Here is a 16,248-nt window from a genome sequence, read left to right as displayed (position 1 = left end):
CTCCTGACCTCAAGCAATCCTCCTGTCATGGCCTCCCAAAGTACTAAGTGCCTGAATCACTGCACCCAGCCTTTGTTATGGTCATTTATGTTAATCAAAAATTTACATTCCATTGCTGGCTTATTCTTTATAAGGGCATGAGAGTTAATTAACATTGCAAATATCCCAGAGACTTTATAGATGAATAATTTATCTTTATTATACTATATTGTATCTAAAACTTGTATTATTTTGGGAAAAGAAGAAAGATAGGTCTAGAGGGAACTGGAAAGAATCTAAACTCTTTGGTGTCAATGTTTAAACTTCTTTCTTGAAAAGAAAGCCTGTTCTCTGAACAAAGATTCTTGTACCAAGTAAATCAATTTACTTTTCACGAGTAAGAATAACTAATCAGGGTCTTTTTTATTAGCATCTGAGAACATATTTTCATTCCAGAAGTCTTCTCTTCACCATATTAAATTATGTAGTTTCTTCAGCCTTCCCTTAGGGAAAGTTAATTTTCAACCTTGTATTTGATCTTGCTGCTATTCTGAATCCACTCCAGATGTCCTTGTCACTGTTTATGCTATCAACCTAGAAGCAAGGAAGTGCTAGGCATATGCATTCATTAAGAGGGAAGTGATAAAAATGTGCTATTGGATTCTGAATATTATAAAGGAAGTATTAATCAAAATAAAAATAATATAAGGAAGTTAAGTAGAAATTTATCTTATATGAATAATCTAGGAATTTTAGTGTGAAAAGTTTCTTTGTAAAATTGATACATTATGTAAATGTTTTAGGGGTACATGATACATTCATATAATCAAATCAGGGAAATTTGGATGTCCATTACCTTAAATAGTTATCTTTTCTGTACACCAGGAACTTTTTAATTATTCTTTTTCAGCTATTTTGAAATGTGTAATAGATTAATGTTAACCATAGTCATCCTACTGCTCTATTGAACACCAGGTCTTATTTCTTCTATCAAACTGTATTATTTATACCCATTAATCCACCCTCTTCATTGCCTTCTCCCCTCTACTCTTCTAGCCTCTGGTAACCACCAGTCTACTCTCTACTCCTTGTGTACTACTGGTGGGAGTGTAAATTAGTACAACCACCATGGAAGACAGTATGGAGGTTCCTCAAAAAACTAAATATGGATCTACCATATGATCTAACAATTCCACTACTAGGTATATATATCTAAAAGAAAGAAAATCAATATATTGAAGAGATAATCTGCACTTCCATGTTTATTGCAGTACTACTCACAGTAGCTAAAATATGGAATCTAAGTGCCCATCAGTGGATTAAGGGATAAAGAAAATATGGTATGTATACATGATACAGTATTATTCATTCATAAAAAAGGAATGAAATCCTGTCATTAGCAGTAACATGGGTGGAACTGGAGATCATTATGTTAAGTGAAATAAGAGCAACACAGAAAGACAGATTTTACATGTTCTCACTCATATGTGGGAGCTAAAAAAAAATAGATAGGAAATGTTCTTACCATCCATTCAGATAAATAGAATTCCCTGCAAAAAGTTTTGCCCTTCAGAAGTAGAAACTTTTGGCTGGGTGCGGTGGCTCAAGCCTGTAATCCCAGCACTTTGGGAGGCCGAGACGGGCGGATCATGAAGTCAGGAGATCGAGACCATCCTGGCTAACACGGTGAAACCCCGTCTCTACTAAAAAATACAAAAAACTAGCCGGGCGAGGTGGCGGGCGCTTGTAGTCCCAGCTACTCAGGAGGCTGAGGCAGGAGAATGGCGTAAACCCGGGAGGCGGAGCTTGCAGTGAGCTGAGATCCGGCCACTGCACTCCAGCCCGGGCCACAAAGCAAGACTCCGTCTCAAAAAAAAAAAAAAAAGAAGTAGAAACTTTTCTGTATCATGGAATAAATAATTTATGTGTTAATTCATGTATAACAATACAATATTCAATATTTATTGAATAACATTCAATAAATTATCAGCTTTTAGTGATAAAAATGTGTAAAGTGCTTGGATTTATTGCCTGAATAAGGTTTAGAATGGGAATTTTTTACTTCTGTGGTTTGATGGGTGAATTCTGAGGTCTGGGCACAGGAAGTGTGGTGCCAACTCTCTATGTGACTTACTAGAACAACTTTTCCTAAGACTAAAATGACACTGCTGGCTGCTGTTTTAGCCTTTTCTTCTTCAGAAATATCCTTGGCTTTCTATTGTGCCTTGCATGTCTCAGCATTACCTTAGCCTTTGCATTCTAGTGTGTCATTGGCAAATGCCCTTGCCAATGCCCTAATCCTACCTTAAGACTTTTGCCTTAAAGTCAGTGCCTTGACTTATATTAGTATAATGACAACAGCATTGTTTGTATTTGTGTGTTATGTCTTTTCTTATATCCTTTCACATTTAACATTTTGATGTTCTAATATTTAAGGTATGTCTTCCGTAAGTAGCCCATCATTGACTTTGTTGTTCTTGTTTTTTTAATCCAGTATTCTACTTTTTTTCTTTTAGTTAGTGTTTTCTGACCATTTATACTTACTATAATAACTGACATATTTGGGTTTGTTTTCCATTTATCTCATCTGTTTTATGTTCCTTTTTCTGTTTTATTTTGTTTTCTGCAGATTAATTATTTTAAATTATTTTAATTTTCCAGCCCTCCCCTGCCCACATATTGGCTTGTTATTTATACATCCTTTTAATGGTTATGTTAAAGATTATAACAAGCATTTTGGGTTCATTGTTAGTTTAATATAAATTAAATTAATGTAAATTAGTACTCTGCCCCTTCCCAGTCATTGCTAGGACTTTAGAATACTTTAAATAACTTTCTTTCATACCTTTGATGTTATTGTTATTATATATTTCAGTTATAAGTATATTACTACATTTCAACTTATTATTGCCTTGTATTATCAACATTTATTTAGATTTACTCATGTATTCACTGTGCCTTTTGCTCTTCATTCCTTTCCACATTTCTGTATTTCTTATCTGTGATATGACATTTCTTTTCAAGGGCATTTGCCAATGAAAGATATTTTTCTGTTGTTATTTGTCTAAAGATTCATTATTTTACCTTTACTTTTGAAACATCTTTTCAAGTGGAATTCTAGATTGTCAGTTATTTTCTTTCAGCAACTTAAGGATGTCATTCCATCATTCCTGTTCAGTGACCAACTGTTTTATTGTCATTTGTTTGAAGGCAGTTTGTCCCCTTCCCCCAGCTGCTTTTAAGATTTTCTCTTTGACTGGTTTTCAGCCAGTGTTACTGCCCTGTCCATATACAAGGTTTTCTTTGTAGTTATTTTGCTTCGAGTTTGTAGATGTTCTTAAATCTGTGGATTAGTATCTTTCATTAGTTTTGTAAAATTCTTGGCCTTTATCTTATCAGATATTGCTTCTGCCATATTCCATCTCTCCCTCTCTGGGATTCCAATTATATTCATATTAGACCTGTTTCATCATGACTTGCATTCTATTTGTATAATCTTTTTAGTATTCTTCTGTCTTTTTGCTCTTCAAGCTTCAGGCAAGATATTTTCTTTTCTTTTTTTTGTTTTTGAGACAGAGTCTCACTTTGTTGCCCAGGCTGGAGTGCAGTGGCACGATCTTGTCTCACTGCAACCTGTGCCTCTCAGGTTCAAGTGATTCTCCTGCCTCAACCTCCTGAGTAGCTGGGTTTAAAGGCATGCACCACCACACCCGGCTAATTTTTGTACTTTTGGTAGAAACTGGGTTTCACCATGTTGGCCAAGCTGGTCTCAAACTGCTGATCTCAAGTGATCCACCCACCTTGGCTTCCCAAAGTGTTGGCATTACAGGTGTCAGCTACCGCGCCCAGCCCAGGCAAGATATTTTCTACTGATTCTGTCATCAGTTACACCAGATTTCTCTTCTGCTGTGTCTAGATTGCTGTTATTGAGTTCTTAATTTCAGTTGTTACATGTTTTTAAATTCTAAAACTTCCATTTTGATTATAAAAAAATAGATTCTATTCTTTGGTACAATTTTCTGTCTTGTCTTCTTGACATAGTAACCATAATTATTTTAGCATCTGTACCTGATAATGCCAATAACTAAATCATTTGTGACTTTGTTTCTATTCTTTTTTTTTCAGTTGGTCTTGTTTATTAAGTCTGGTAGTTTTCAGTTGGTCTTGTTTATTAAGTCTGGTAGTTTTAAAGATACAATGTATCTTTATATATTAAAAGTTTTAGAATCTCTGGATTATTTTATTTTTCTCCAGAGAGGTTTTACCTTATCCTCTGATGGCCAGAAAGAGTAGTGGCTGATTCAAGGCTGTGCTGCAATTTTAAGCCTCCTTTGATCTCTGGTTTATCTCTGTTCTTAGAGTGTAGTATCTCAGGGATCCCAATACAGACCTTGTATTATCTAGAACCTTTCTTCTCTGGTGGTCACTGAATACCAATTTTTGTCTCTTGTACATCTTCAGACTACCAAAACTTCTGTCTGCTTTTCAGGAGCATTCTTCTTAGCTTCTTGTCCTCTTGTTCTACATAAATGAGTGTCAGATTTACCTTTTTTTCACCTCTTTTCTCACCAAGACTTGGCCTTTCTTTCTTTACCTGAGTTCTCCAAATAATATAGTATAACATAGTATTTCTTTCTTATAAAAGCTCTTTCTCTCACTCTTCTAAAGATTTCACCTCAGAATAGGTGTTAGTTTAAAATTCCAGATGCACTTTTCAAATGTCTTTTTTAAAAAATCCACAATGAAAATGTATATTATTTTCTTATTTTTCTTCCTTTTTAGGTCCTCAAGTTCTGGCTGCATTGGCAGCTAAAAACTTTATTTTTTATGTCTCCACTCCTCCAAGATTGCCAAAGACTCTTGGATTCTCTACTTCCTGGCAGCAGCTATATCCCCAAATTCTCAGCTTTTTGCTTTGTGCCAAGAATAAGAATGGTAGATTCCCTCAGAGTTACAGTTTGGAGAATTCTGGATTACTTCCCTGTGGTTTCCTTCTCTCTAGGATCTTCACCTTTCATTACTTGATTGTTTTGGTACCTTCAGATTTATTTTATTGGGCTTTCTAGTTGTTCTTGGTGGGAGCATTGCTATGCCCAAAGCTTCTCAGGCATAACCAGAGGCTATGGTTAAATCTTAGTGTTTTAGTCATTTTATTTTAAAGTGTTAATGAACAAGTAATGCATGAACACAATAAAATTTATATAAACAATAATAAAAAGTCACTTTTCCTCCTGAGTTCCAGTCTTACAGTCTTTTCCTTTGGAGGCAAAATTGCAGTTTATTATGTATCTATATATGTCATGTATACATATGGACAAGAATGCAATCTAAATAATATCCAATAATATCCAAAAGAAAGGAAATCTATATACTGAAAAGATAATCTGCGCTTCCATGTTTATTGCAGTACTACTTACAGTAGCTAAAATATGGAATGAATCCAAGTGCCCATCAGTGGATTAAGGGATAAAGAAAATACGGTATATGCATATGATGCAGTATTATTCATTCATAAAAAAGAATGAAATCCTGTCATTTGCAGCAACATGGGAGGAACTGGAGATCATTATGTTAAGTGAAATAAGAGCGACACAGAAGACAAATTTTACATGTTCTCACTCATATGTGGGAGCTAAAAAAAATAGCTTTGATGAAGTAGATAAGAATTGATAGAATAGAATTGATGAAGTAGATAAGAATACAAAAGTATACATGATATATGTATATCCTTCTTGTTATATTTCAAGTTTTATTTATAAAATATTTCAAGTATGCTGAAAAGAATAGAGGATATAATAAAAATTTTTGTACCCACAACTCAGGTTTAAGAAAATGCTAACATTTTACCATATTTAGATTCTTTTTTGAGGGGGGGGAATAAAATGATGTAATACGCTCGAATCCCTATTTTAAAAATCTATTTTATTTAACAATTCTTTTTTCTATTTAGTTTGGTTTTCAGGATTTATCCATGCTTATATGTGTAGATCTCCCTTGTTCGTTTTAGTTCATATATGGCATTCTTTTAATTACTCCCCTGCCAACCCCCATTTATTTTGTTGTCATTAGGTTTTGCTTACATAAATCTGAACGTATTGTACTCTATATTCTAGATTTTATATTTCTTACAAAACCTCTTTATATTTAAAGTATGTGGTACCAAGAAAATTTACTTTATATCCCCTCTCAATTTTTAGTATTCTTCTGTCTTTTTGCTCTTCAAGCTTCAGGCAAGATATTTTCTTTTCTTTTTTTTGTTTTTGAGACAGAGTCTCACTTTGTTGCCCAGGCTGGAGTGCAGTGGCACGATCTTGTCTCACTGCAACCTGTGCCTCTCAGGTTCAAGCGATTCTCCTGCCTCAACCTCCTGAGTAGCTGGGTTTAAAGGCATGCACCACCACACCCGGCTAATTTTTATACTTTTGGTAGAAACTGGGTTTCACCATGTTGGCCAAGCTAAACACAAAACTTATATTTGGGGACAAGTGTATGAGAGTTTTTAATGTAATGGTGATACAGTGAGGGTTGTGTAAAACATTTTGGTGAATTCCAGATGTATTGCAAATCTTTGATATGTCTACCTTTGGCATGTCCCAAGGTTTATAAATAGTGCATTTAGGAAAAATTATAAATTACCCTGACTCCTGTTTCTTTACCTTAGTACTTCCAATATAATATAACATAGCATAATATGTAATGTAAATATTTCTCCTTAAGATTTTTTTCTCTCATTCTTCATAAGACTTCACTTAACAGAATGTCTGTTAAATTAGCTTAAGTAATTTAGCTTCAAGCAAGCTTTTTTTCTTTCTTTTTATTTAAAATTTTAGGTACCTTACAAATGGCAATGTATGTTAGTCTCTTATTTTTCTTCCTTTTTTAGGTCTGCAATATTTTGATAGCATTGTAATCAAGATTTATTGATTCATTTTATGTGCTTTAGCACTTTGCTAAGTATTATTGTGGATATTAATGGAATATAAGACATTATCTTGGCCCACATGGAGGTTAAAATTTAATTGAAGAGAAATAAACTGATCATTAGACCACTAACTGAAGTGCTAATGATGTGAAGTGAGATCTGGAGTGGACCATAAAGGATGGTGAATATTTGATTTTGGAAAGCAAAGAGGGGAAGATCTTTACGATTCCAGATAGGTGAAGCTTGAAGAGTTTCACCATTATGCAGCTGAGGGTACACATTTGCGATAATGGGAAATTAAGTGAAGTAGCAGCAGAGGGTCATCAGTAGTCCAGGAAGATTAGAATTGATGAAGCAGACCGTGAGATGCCCATATCAATTGTAAGTGAGAGGATGCAATCAGTATTTTAGGAAGCTGAGTGGATCAGAGCAAGAGGAAGGAGGTCAACTAGAAAGTTTTATGGAAATTTGGGAAACTCAACTTAGATATAGCCTTCCAAAAAATGCCTGTGCACTTTGGCACAGTAATTGCTATACTAAGGCTTCTGGGAAAACACTTCAAAATGTATGGTGTCTGAAGGGACAGAGAACTGAATCAAAGCAAAAGTTTAAAGTAACTTGGTTTTTTTTTCATGTGTTTTTGCCTCCTGGCACCTTTTCCCTCCAAATCCCAGTGAGTCTAGTGGTGGGGAATTTTTCTGCAGTCTGCAACATGAGAATCTAGTGTGGTTGGGTTCCCATAAGTTGGAATATCTGGGAGCTCTTAGAGTAGGCACAGATCCTTTTTTTTTATTTTTTGTAGAAATGAGGTCTTGCTTTGTTGCCCAAGCTGGTCTTGAATGCCTGACCTCTGGTGATCCTCCTACCTCAGTCCCCCAAAGCGCTGGGACTACAAGCGTAAGCCACTGTCCCAAGCCAAAGCACAGATGTTTAATTAGAGTATCCCATAGAACTCTGAGGGAGTTCATAGATAAGCTTCTGGGTGAATTTTCTGAAATTATATTTTAAATTTTGGATTATATACATTTTCTAGACAAGAGTTTCAGATTCTGAAAGAAGTCTCTGACCTTCCCCCTCCCAAATTAATAATTACTGCTTGAAAGATTTACTTTGTACAAGTCTCAGTCCTATCTCTTCAGAGACTACTTGAGCCAAGTAGAAAGAAGATAAGTGATTATATTATGTTGACCCGTGTGCAATTGCCAATATTTAATTTAGTAGTTTTTGGCCTATAAAACATCAGTGTCATGTGATCCAACCTAATATAGCCTTAAATAACTTTGCATGCATTTTTAAAATGTAAAGGCATTCATTTTAGACATGTAGGTTTTAGTTAAGCAGCATATATTCAAATTTGAATTTAAATATCGATTTATTTCATTAAGGCAATTAAATTCTGGTTATATTTCCTCAATTTCTACATTCCATAAACTTAATGACTTTTGTTTTATGTAGTTTTGGGTTATGCAGTATTTTTTAGGAGTATTTCTCTTGTGTATTTAACGCTTCTGCTGTGGTAAAACAGGACAGGGAAATGGTGGAAAGAGAAATGAAAGAGGAACGAAGAAGGTATATGATATAGTATAAAAATAGCAAATGGGTTCAAATTATTCATTAACTTCCAATGATGGTTAGGCTCTGCCTGGAGCTCTTTGATAACGAGAATTCTCAGGCCCTGTTTGGCTCAGGGATAGAAAGTACATTGATGGATCTGTCCTCAATCATGTGAAGTCTGTCGTGAGCACAGGACAACTGAGTGGCAGAGCTCATACCATACATTTGGTGTTCTGTTAATTACTTCCATTTAATCAGAATTTCTTTGTTAGCCAGAGTATTACATTTCTTCAGAATGATGGATTATTTGACTTTCATAAATGTAATTTGGCATTTGAAACTTTGAGTCAAGAAAACCAAATTTAACTATAAACTATTTCTGGAAGACTTCAGAGAACCAATAGCAGTACAATTCGGGTTTTTTTCTTTGATTTTTGTTTTGTTTTGTTTGTTGTTTTGTAATTTTCACTGTCTTTTTTAATTAAGGGAAAGAAAAGAAATATCTACTTGGAATGAGGAAACCCTTTAAACCTATTCTTTTTTTTTTTTTTATAGACTGCTTTCTGATTCCAAACAGTTCAACATTTTAAGAAAAGCAAGATCTTATATAAAGCACAGAAAGTTTGACAAAGTGGTAAGTATACTGGCCTTATAGACATAAATAGCTGATTATCATTTTGGGGATGGGGAGAGAAAAATATGGCAATGGAGAGCAAAGTAGACAGGCCAGGGAGCTTTCTTGAGCCCTCAAGGAAGGATTGTATTTCCTGAGTAGCTGCTTTAGCAATGGACATATCTCTCTTATTTCAGCTAATATTATGGGTAAAAAAAATTTTTCTTTGAGACAGAGTCACTGTCGCCCAGGCTGGAGTGCAGTGGCGCAGTCTCGGCTCACTGCAAGCTCCGCCTCCCAGGTTCAAGCAATCCTCCTGCCTCAGCCTCCTGAGTAGCTGGGATTACAGGCATGTGCTACAATGCCCAGCTAGTTTTTGTATATTTAGTAGAGACGGAGTTTTGTCATGTTGGCCAGGCTGGTCTCAAACTTCTGACATCAGGTGATCCATCTGCCGTGGCTTCCCAAAGTGCTGGGATTACAGACGTGAGCCACCACACCCAGCCCACATTTTTTTAGGTTAGCATTAGAAATGAACTATTACCATTTTTTAAAGTGAGAAAATAGATGCCAAGTTTTTGTCACCCTACTTATGTGTAATATTTTAGAACACTGTATGTTTGCCACTCAGAATTATCTATACATTATTAAAAGTCTAATGATTCATGCTGAAACTTGGACTCTTCCAAACTCCTATCTCCCTATGTTTTTCATTAATTTTTCTTTTTAAATGGTCATTTAATTTTAAAGTAGAAAAGAATTCTGTTTTCATTTCTAAAATTGCCTAAATAATTGCCAATTCGTGCATTTCTAATGCTTTTCTTTGGTGGTTTTAAAATGATAAGCTATTCTTCTCCTGTAAAATATTAAGCTACTTAATGATGTTTTGTAACTGATTTGAGTAATCCCATATGAGAAAGTAAAAAATATAAATATGGCCATTATCATTGTTTGGGACCTACATTAGAGAGCCTTCATTTCTTTTATGAGTTATCTGAAGACCATTTCTACAAACACGCATATACAACACAAATAGTTTACATTTAAAATGCCCTTTCTTATTAAGATTAAAAAGTTCACTTTATTCCGAATTTTTCTCATACTTTAAAAGAAGATCCTCGAACAATTAAAATCTATTCTTAATCCATCATCTACAGTTATTCACTAATTTTAATACAACGGTTTGGCTGTTAGGAATTTAAAAGTTTCCTTTCTTTAAAATGTAGGTTTTCTTATTCTTTCTGTTAGCAAGTTATATATGTTTTTTTCTCCATAGGTCTCCCTTTGCAAGGAGCTAATTCATCTAGCGTTGAAAGGATTGTCCTATTATCACACATATGACAGATTCTTTTTGGGCATCAATGTTGTTATTGGTTTTGTGGGATGGATATCTTATGCTTCTTTGTTGATCATGAAGTCTCATTCCAGCCTTATAAAAGCTGTTAGTAAAGAAGTTAAGGTACGTTTAGAAAATGTGAAGATTCAGATGATGATATAAAATCACTAGTACTGAATCCAGTGTAATGAGTTTATAGGATGTGCAAGTCCTTGTTCTAAGATAACTCTTGTTTATCTTTCATTTGCTTTTATTGTATTGGATTTTTCCTCGGTTATCTCTTTCTTCAGCTGAGAAAAAGATATATTGATAATAATGATCCTATAACTTAAAGCTATAAAGATAGAGGTGTAAGTAATTTAAGTGCTCCTATGTTATTAACGGTGTTGATCTTCTGTTTTATTTTATAACTAGCATTTTATAAGTATTCCATATCTTTCTAGTACAAGTGGTCAGAAAACTACTTCAAAACAATATATTTAATTTTATCTGATATTAAAAGTTTAGGAGCTAGAAAGCAATAAAATTATTTGCTCATAATGTTTCTTCTTAAATGATGTATGCATTTTTAAATTACTCTCACCTTCTTTTAACTTTCTGAAGTTTCTCAAAATGCAGATTTCTAGACCTTTCCATGTATTCTTATTTTAAGAATTTGTTGCTACTTTATGCTTTCATTGAAAAAATAAAAATTAAAAAAATCTCTTTAATGATACTTCATATTGCTGAGACAATATAACAGTACATATATGGTTTTGCTACATTAAAACACTTTACTCTTTTAAAATATATTTCTGACTATCATTTACCAGGGAGAATATGCCACTTTCATATCCTTTGCTTCATTCTCTTTAATGATTATTACCATGTTCAAGTTCTTTAAAAAGTAATATATCCTGGTGGTATATTTTTAATAATAATCTGCAGATATTTCCAGTGGTAACTTTTCCAATTTTATATTTTATTATTCTGTAATGGAAGTAAGGCCGTTAGTGTTTATTATAATTTTGTATAATGCTTTAATGTATCTTAAATAATTTCCCCCAAGTAATTTTAATTATTTGAGTGTATGTGAAATTGGCTGGAATGGGAATTATATCTAGGCATTCTTAGAACTCATAACAGTGCTAGAAGTAGACATAATTTATGTTTACAAAAAAGGAAGCTGAAGCTGAGGAGGATTAAGTTACTTATTAAAGGCCGCTCAGCTAGCATGTGAGGGACTGAGACTTCAATCCAGAGCAGTCTTGGGCCAGAGATTGCCTTTTCATGTTTATCCTGATATTCAGTTTATTGAGAAAAAATATGTTTTTATATTGATATGTTAACAAGATTTCATAGCTGATAGTTCTTCTTTATTCATTAATGTGATAATACAGCCAATATTTAATTGAGTATATGATACAATGCTAGATGCTGGCAAGGGTGTCCAATCTTTTGGCTACCCTAAGCCACATTGGAAAAAGAATTGTCCTGGGCCACACATAAAATACACTAGTAATAGCTGATGAGCTTAAAAAAAATTTACAAAATACCTCATAGTGTTCTAAGAAAGCTTATGAATTTGTGTTGGCACCCCATTCAAAGCTGTCCTGGGCCACACATGGCCTATGGGCTGCAGACTGGACAAGCTTGCTGTATAGGCTATAAAAGAAATATAAGATTCAGAATCTGCCATCAAGGAGCTTAGAATTTAATAAAGTAGGTAAGAGATGTACACATATGACCACCTTACCAGGCATTGGTCACTGTATCTATACTCGACTACAAAAGAAAACTTGAAGATATGTTAAGTGTTTGGGATAATAAAAAGACTATCACATTTTAAATATGAGAGCTGACTTTAGGGTGACAATAACAGGAAAAAGTAAGTCTTGGTGGGAGTTTAACAGTCAGAATCTAGGGAGAGGTTGAGAATTAAAGCAAATTGAATGATGTAAACAGAGGCAGATTTGGGAAGATGTACTATTATGCTGGGATAATAGTAATATGTATTGAGCCCTACTGTTCCAGGACTGCCCTGGGTGCTTTACATAAGTTATTTAGTTAGGCTTAACACTACCCTAAATATTGGTGGTTATGATTCTCATAATACAGATGGAAGGATTTAGGCTCAGAAAGATTACATGTTTTCCACAAGGACACATGGGTTTTAAATGACAGAACCCACATTTTCTGATACTTGAATTCTTTGTCTTTTCTACGCCATGCTTCCTTCAAAATAAATGGTTCACTTTGTGTAGAATGTGGGAGGTTTGTTCGAGGGACTGATAAGAAATAATACAATATAGATTAGGCTGAAGTAATCAAAGGCTTCAAATGCTGGACTATAGCATTTATACTTTATTTACTGACGAGTTGGTACGTCAATCAATAAAAACCAGAGAAACAGAACCAGGAGGCAATATATATTAAGAGATGTAGTATAAGAAATTGGCTTATGTGATTGTGGGGCCTAGTTAGGCAAGTCCTAAATTCACAGGTCAGGCTATCAGGAAAGGCAGACTGAACTTGCCAGCATGAGCTGAAGCTGCACTCAACAGGTAAAATTTCTCCTTTAGGGAACCCTTAGTTTTGCTCTTAAAGCCATTCAACGGATTGAATCAGGTCCACCCAGATTATCTAGGATAATCTCCTGTACTTAAAGTCCCTGATCCTTACACCATGGAGACTATCACTAGTGAATTACGTTGATGAATTCTCTTTTTTGGCAGATGATTGGGAATAGTGCATATGACTGAATGAAGTTTCTATTTGTTGGGCAATCGAGAGAGAAGCTTAGGTAGCCTGTCACGTTGGAGCTTGAATAGATAGGACATTGTTCCAAATGAAAATTAAGTCCCATTATTATTACGGATTAAATAGGCTTTTGCAAGTTATCCAGAGAACTCAATCAACATTTATAAAATTATTCCTAAAAGGAAACATGTTCAGAATTCTGAACAAGTTACTTGCAAACAAACTTTAAGGCCATAGTTACTTTTAAGTTGAGAATTGCTTAATTGCAACAATTCCCAGTTATCTAGGTTTTTCCTTTCTAATATGCTCCTCAATTAATATATTTTTCCTTGTCTTAATGCAGCTCTTTGATTAATTATCTAGTTCTATAACCATTGAAAGAAAGTCATAGGTTTTCTTCACTTTATAAAATCTCTTTTAAAACCTATCAATTACCATTGGTTTGGAAGTGTTTCAATGTTTTGTTTGATTTTTCAGAAACCAAGCCATCTCCTGCCATGTAGTTTTGTAGCTATTGGCATTTTAGTAGCATTTTTTCTGCTGATTCAAGCGTGTCCCTGGACATATTATGTATATGGTTTGTTGCCAGTGCCAATATGGTATGCAGTTCTAAGAGAGTAAGTAATGCATCTTGCTGCCTTGTTTTTTTACTTCATTGACAACTAAATCTGTATTTAAAATGCATTAGATTTCTATACCATAAGTCATCAAAGATATTTATAATACTGTACTTTCAAATCTCCAATCCTCTCACTTCATTTATAACTGTATAAATGTTGGATAGGATATAAACATTATTTTTGTTATACCTTTCCCTTTTGACTTCATCTTTATTTTTCTGAAGTGGCAGTGTTCACTTCTTTGTGTATCTTTTATAGAGAAATGGAATAGAAGTAACGATTAATATTGATCATACTATGCCTAGACTAACTTGCATTTTGAACTTGTGTCATCATCTCAGATTCCAATGTATCTTCATATTTGACAAAGATATTTGCATGTTTTATTTCCATACATTTTGACTCCTCCTTTCCTAGTGATCTTATAGATATAGATAAATTAAACTTTGTAGTTAAACCTAATATGGTAATATTTACACACAGAAATTAGTCTATATTTTTCACATGTGCTATGGTTTTACCTATAAGTACTTCCTCACAGGTTGTACTTAAAATAGAGTGTATTGTTAACATTGTAGAAAAATTAGAAGTAAGGCTCTTTGGCCAGTTTCAAACACTTTTAATAAAACCACTAGAAGGGAGTACTAGTTCATGCTCACTGGCAGCTAGAGTCACGCTGCACATCTTACTGGTTTCTGTTTTTACACCAGTAATCTGTAATTTAAACTTAGTCGTGGATATCAACATATTTTCTGAGCAAACCAGACCCCTAAAGTCAATGAAAGAATGAGAGCCTGTTTTATAATAAGGGTATCCCCCAGGTTGGCCTAACACGTGCATCTTGACACTATGCATACTTTTATTCTAATTTTTCTTAACTTTAACTTTGACTACTTCTTCCATCTTTTAAAACATGACATGTTTAAAATATTTCAGAGTTGGCTGGATGCGGGGGCTTACGCCTGTAATCCCAGCACTTTGGGAGGCCGAGGCAGGCAGATCACTTGAGGTCAGGAGTTCAAGACCAGCCTGACCAACATGGCAAAATGTTTCTACTAAAAATACAAAAATTAGCTGGGCGTGGTGGTGTGCACCTGTAATTCCTTCTCAGGAGGCTGAGGCATGAGAATTGCTTGAACCCAGGAGGTGGATGTTGTAGTGAGCCAAAATTGCACCACTACACTCCAGCCCAAGTGACAGAGTGAGACTCTGTCTCAAAAAAAAAAAAAACTTAAAAATATCAAAAATTAATATTAATATTAAAATGCTTAAAATATTAACTATAAGACAAAAAGACATTGATCAAATAACATACTGTTACCTCTCCATTTGAAAGGAATAGAATTGTTGCATATGCATATTTACCTCAAATTTTTAAAAATATCATTTAGTCTGGTTTTTAAACTTTTAGAACAAAATGTTTTGTCTTTGCAGAAAATCGTATCTAGTACAGAACCTCTCCTGAATTATTAAATGTCCTATATGAAGAAAACATATATATTTAAATTTTAAGGGAAAACATGATTTTGAAAGTATGTTGTGTCCTATCTTTATCTTTTTGATAGATTATATAGGAAAAAGACATAAAAATTCACAATCTTCTAAATGATTTTACAAAATTATCTCTTGATTCTGTGTGCTTATTCGTCGTTAAGAATAACAGAAAAATTCCCTTTTGACTGGTGTTAGCTTTTCTTTCCTACATGGCACCTTCATCGTTTTGATGAAATTCTGTAGCCGTTGCTTTCAATCAGAGAAAGGTCGTAAACCAAATGATACTGACCTTCTAAAATTACTTACTTAAGAATGCACTACAAATGTTAACTTTTTTTTGCTAGTGATAAAATGTAAAAAGTACTCAAGTATGTAATACATTTTTGATGGTGATGAGTTCACCTAATTATAATTAGTGTACAATTAGTGACATCTTAAATTGGGTTTGGAAAAGGTTATTTAGCTCAGTTAAAAAATGTAATTAAGATTTTTCCCTAACTAGATTAGGAAACTCTACCTTTATTTAATTAAGATTTAAATATAGGATTACTTGGGTGAATTTAAAAAAATTTTTCAGTTTATATGCATTTGGATTTATTGTGTTTTATATCTGATGTTGCATCTGTAATTGTATGAACCCCTATTTAAACTAAGATCAAACGAGATTCATTTATTGTCATTAATGCTTATAAAAACCAAGCAAACTTTTGTGATAATTTTCTTTTTTCTTTTCTTTTCTTTTCTTTTTCTTTTTTGAGACACAGTTTTGCTCTTGTTGCCCAGAGTGGAGTGCAATGGCACCATCTCAGCTCACAGCAACCTCCACCTCCCAGGTTCAAGCGATTCTCCTGTCTCAGCCTCCCGAGTAGCTGGGATTACAGGCATGTGCCATCAAGCCTGGCTAATTTTGTATTTTTTGTAGAGATGGGGTTTCACCATGTTGGCCAGGCTGGTCTCAAACTCCTGACCTCAGATGATCCGCCCTCTTTAC

The 16,248-nt window shown here is 34.1% G+C and overlaps 1 protein-coding gene across 8 annotated transcripts in view; it reads left to right on the top strand.

Moving 5' to 3' along the window:
• The window catches only part of PIGN (phosphatidylinositol glycan anchor biosynthesis class N), a 139,704-nt gene that overhangs the window by 63,686 nt on the left and 59,770 nt on the right, over window positions 1-16,248 (top strand). For all 8 annotated transcript variants that reach the window (XM_033239035.1, XM_033239057.1, XM_033239050.1 and 5 more), the window contains 3 exons: window positions 9,011-9,089; window positions 10,345-10,527; window positions 13,621-13,760. In XM_033239035.1, the coding sequence (XP_033094926.1) occupies window positions 9,011-9,089; window positions 10,345-10,527; window positions 13,621-13,760 (402 nt within the window). The remainder of the gene's footprint in view (window positions 1-9,010; window positions 9,090-10,344; window positions 10,528-13,620; window positions 13,761-16,248) is intronic.

This window comes from Trachypithecus francoisi, unplaced genomic scaffold (assembly GCF_009764315.1).
Source record: "Trachypithecus francoisi isolate TF-2019V2 unplaced genomic scaffold, Tfra_2.0 Contig01474, whole genome shotgun sequence".
NCBI classification, from domain to species: Eukaryota; Metazoa; Chordata; class Mammalia; order Primates; family Cercopithecidae; genus Trachypithecus; species Trachypithecus francoisi.
This window is presented reverse-complemented; position numbering and strand designations above follow the sequence as displayed.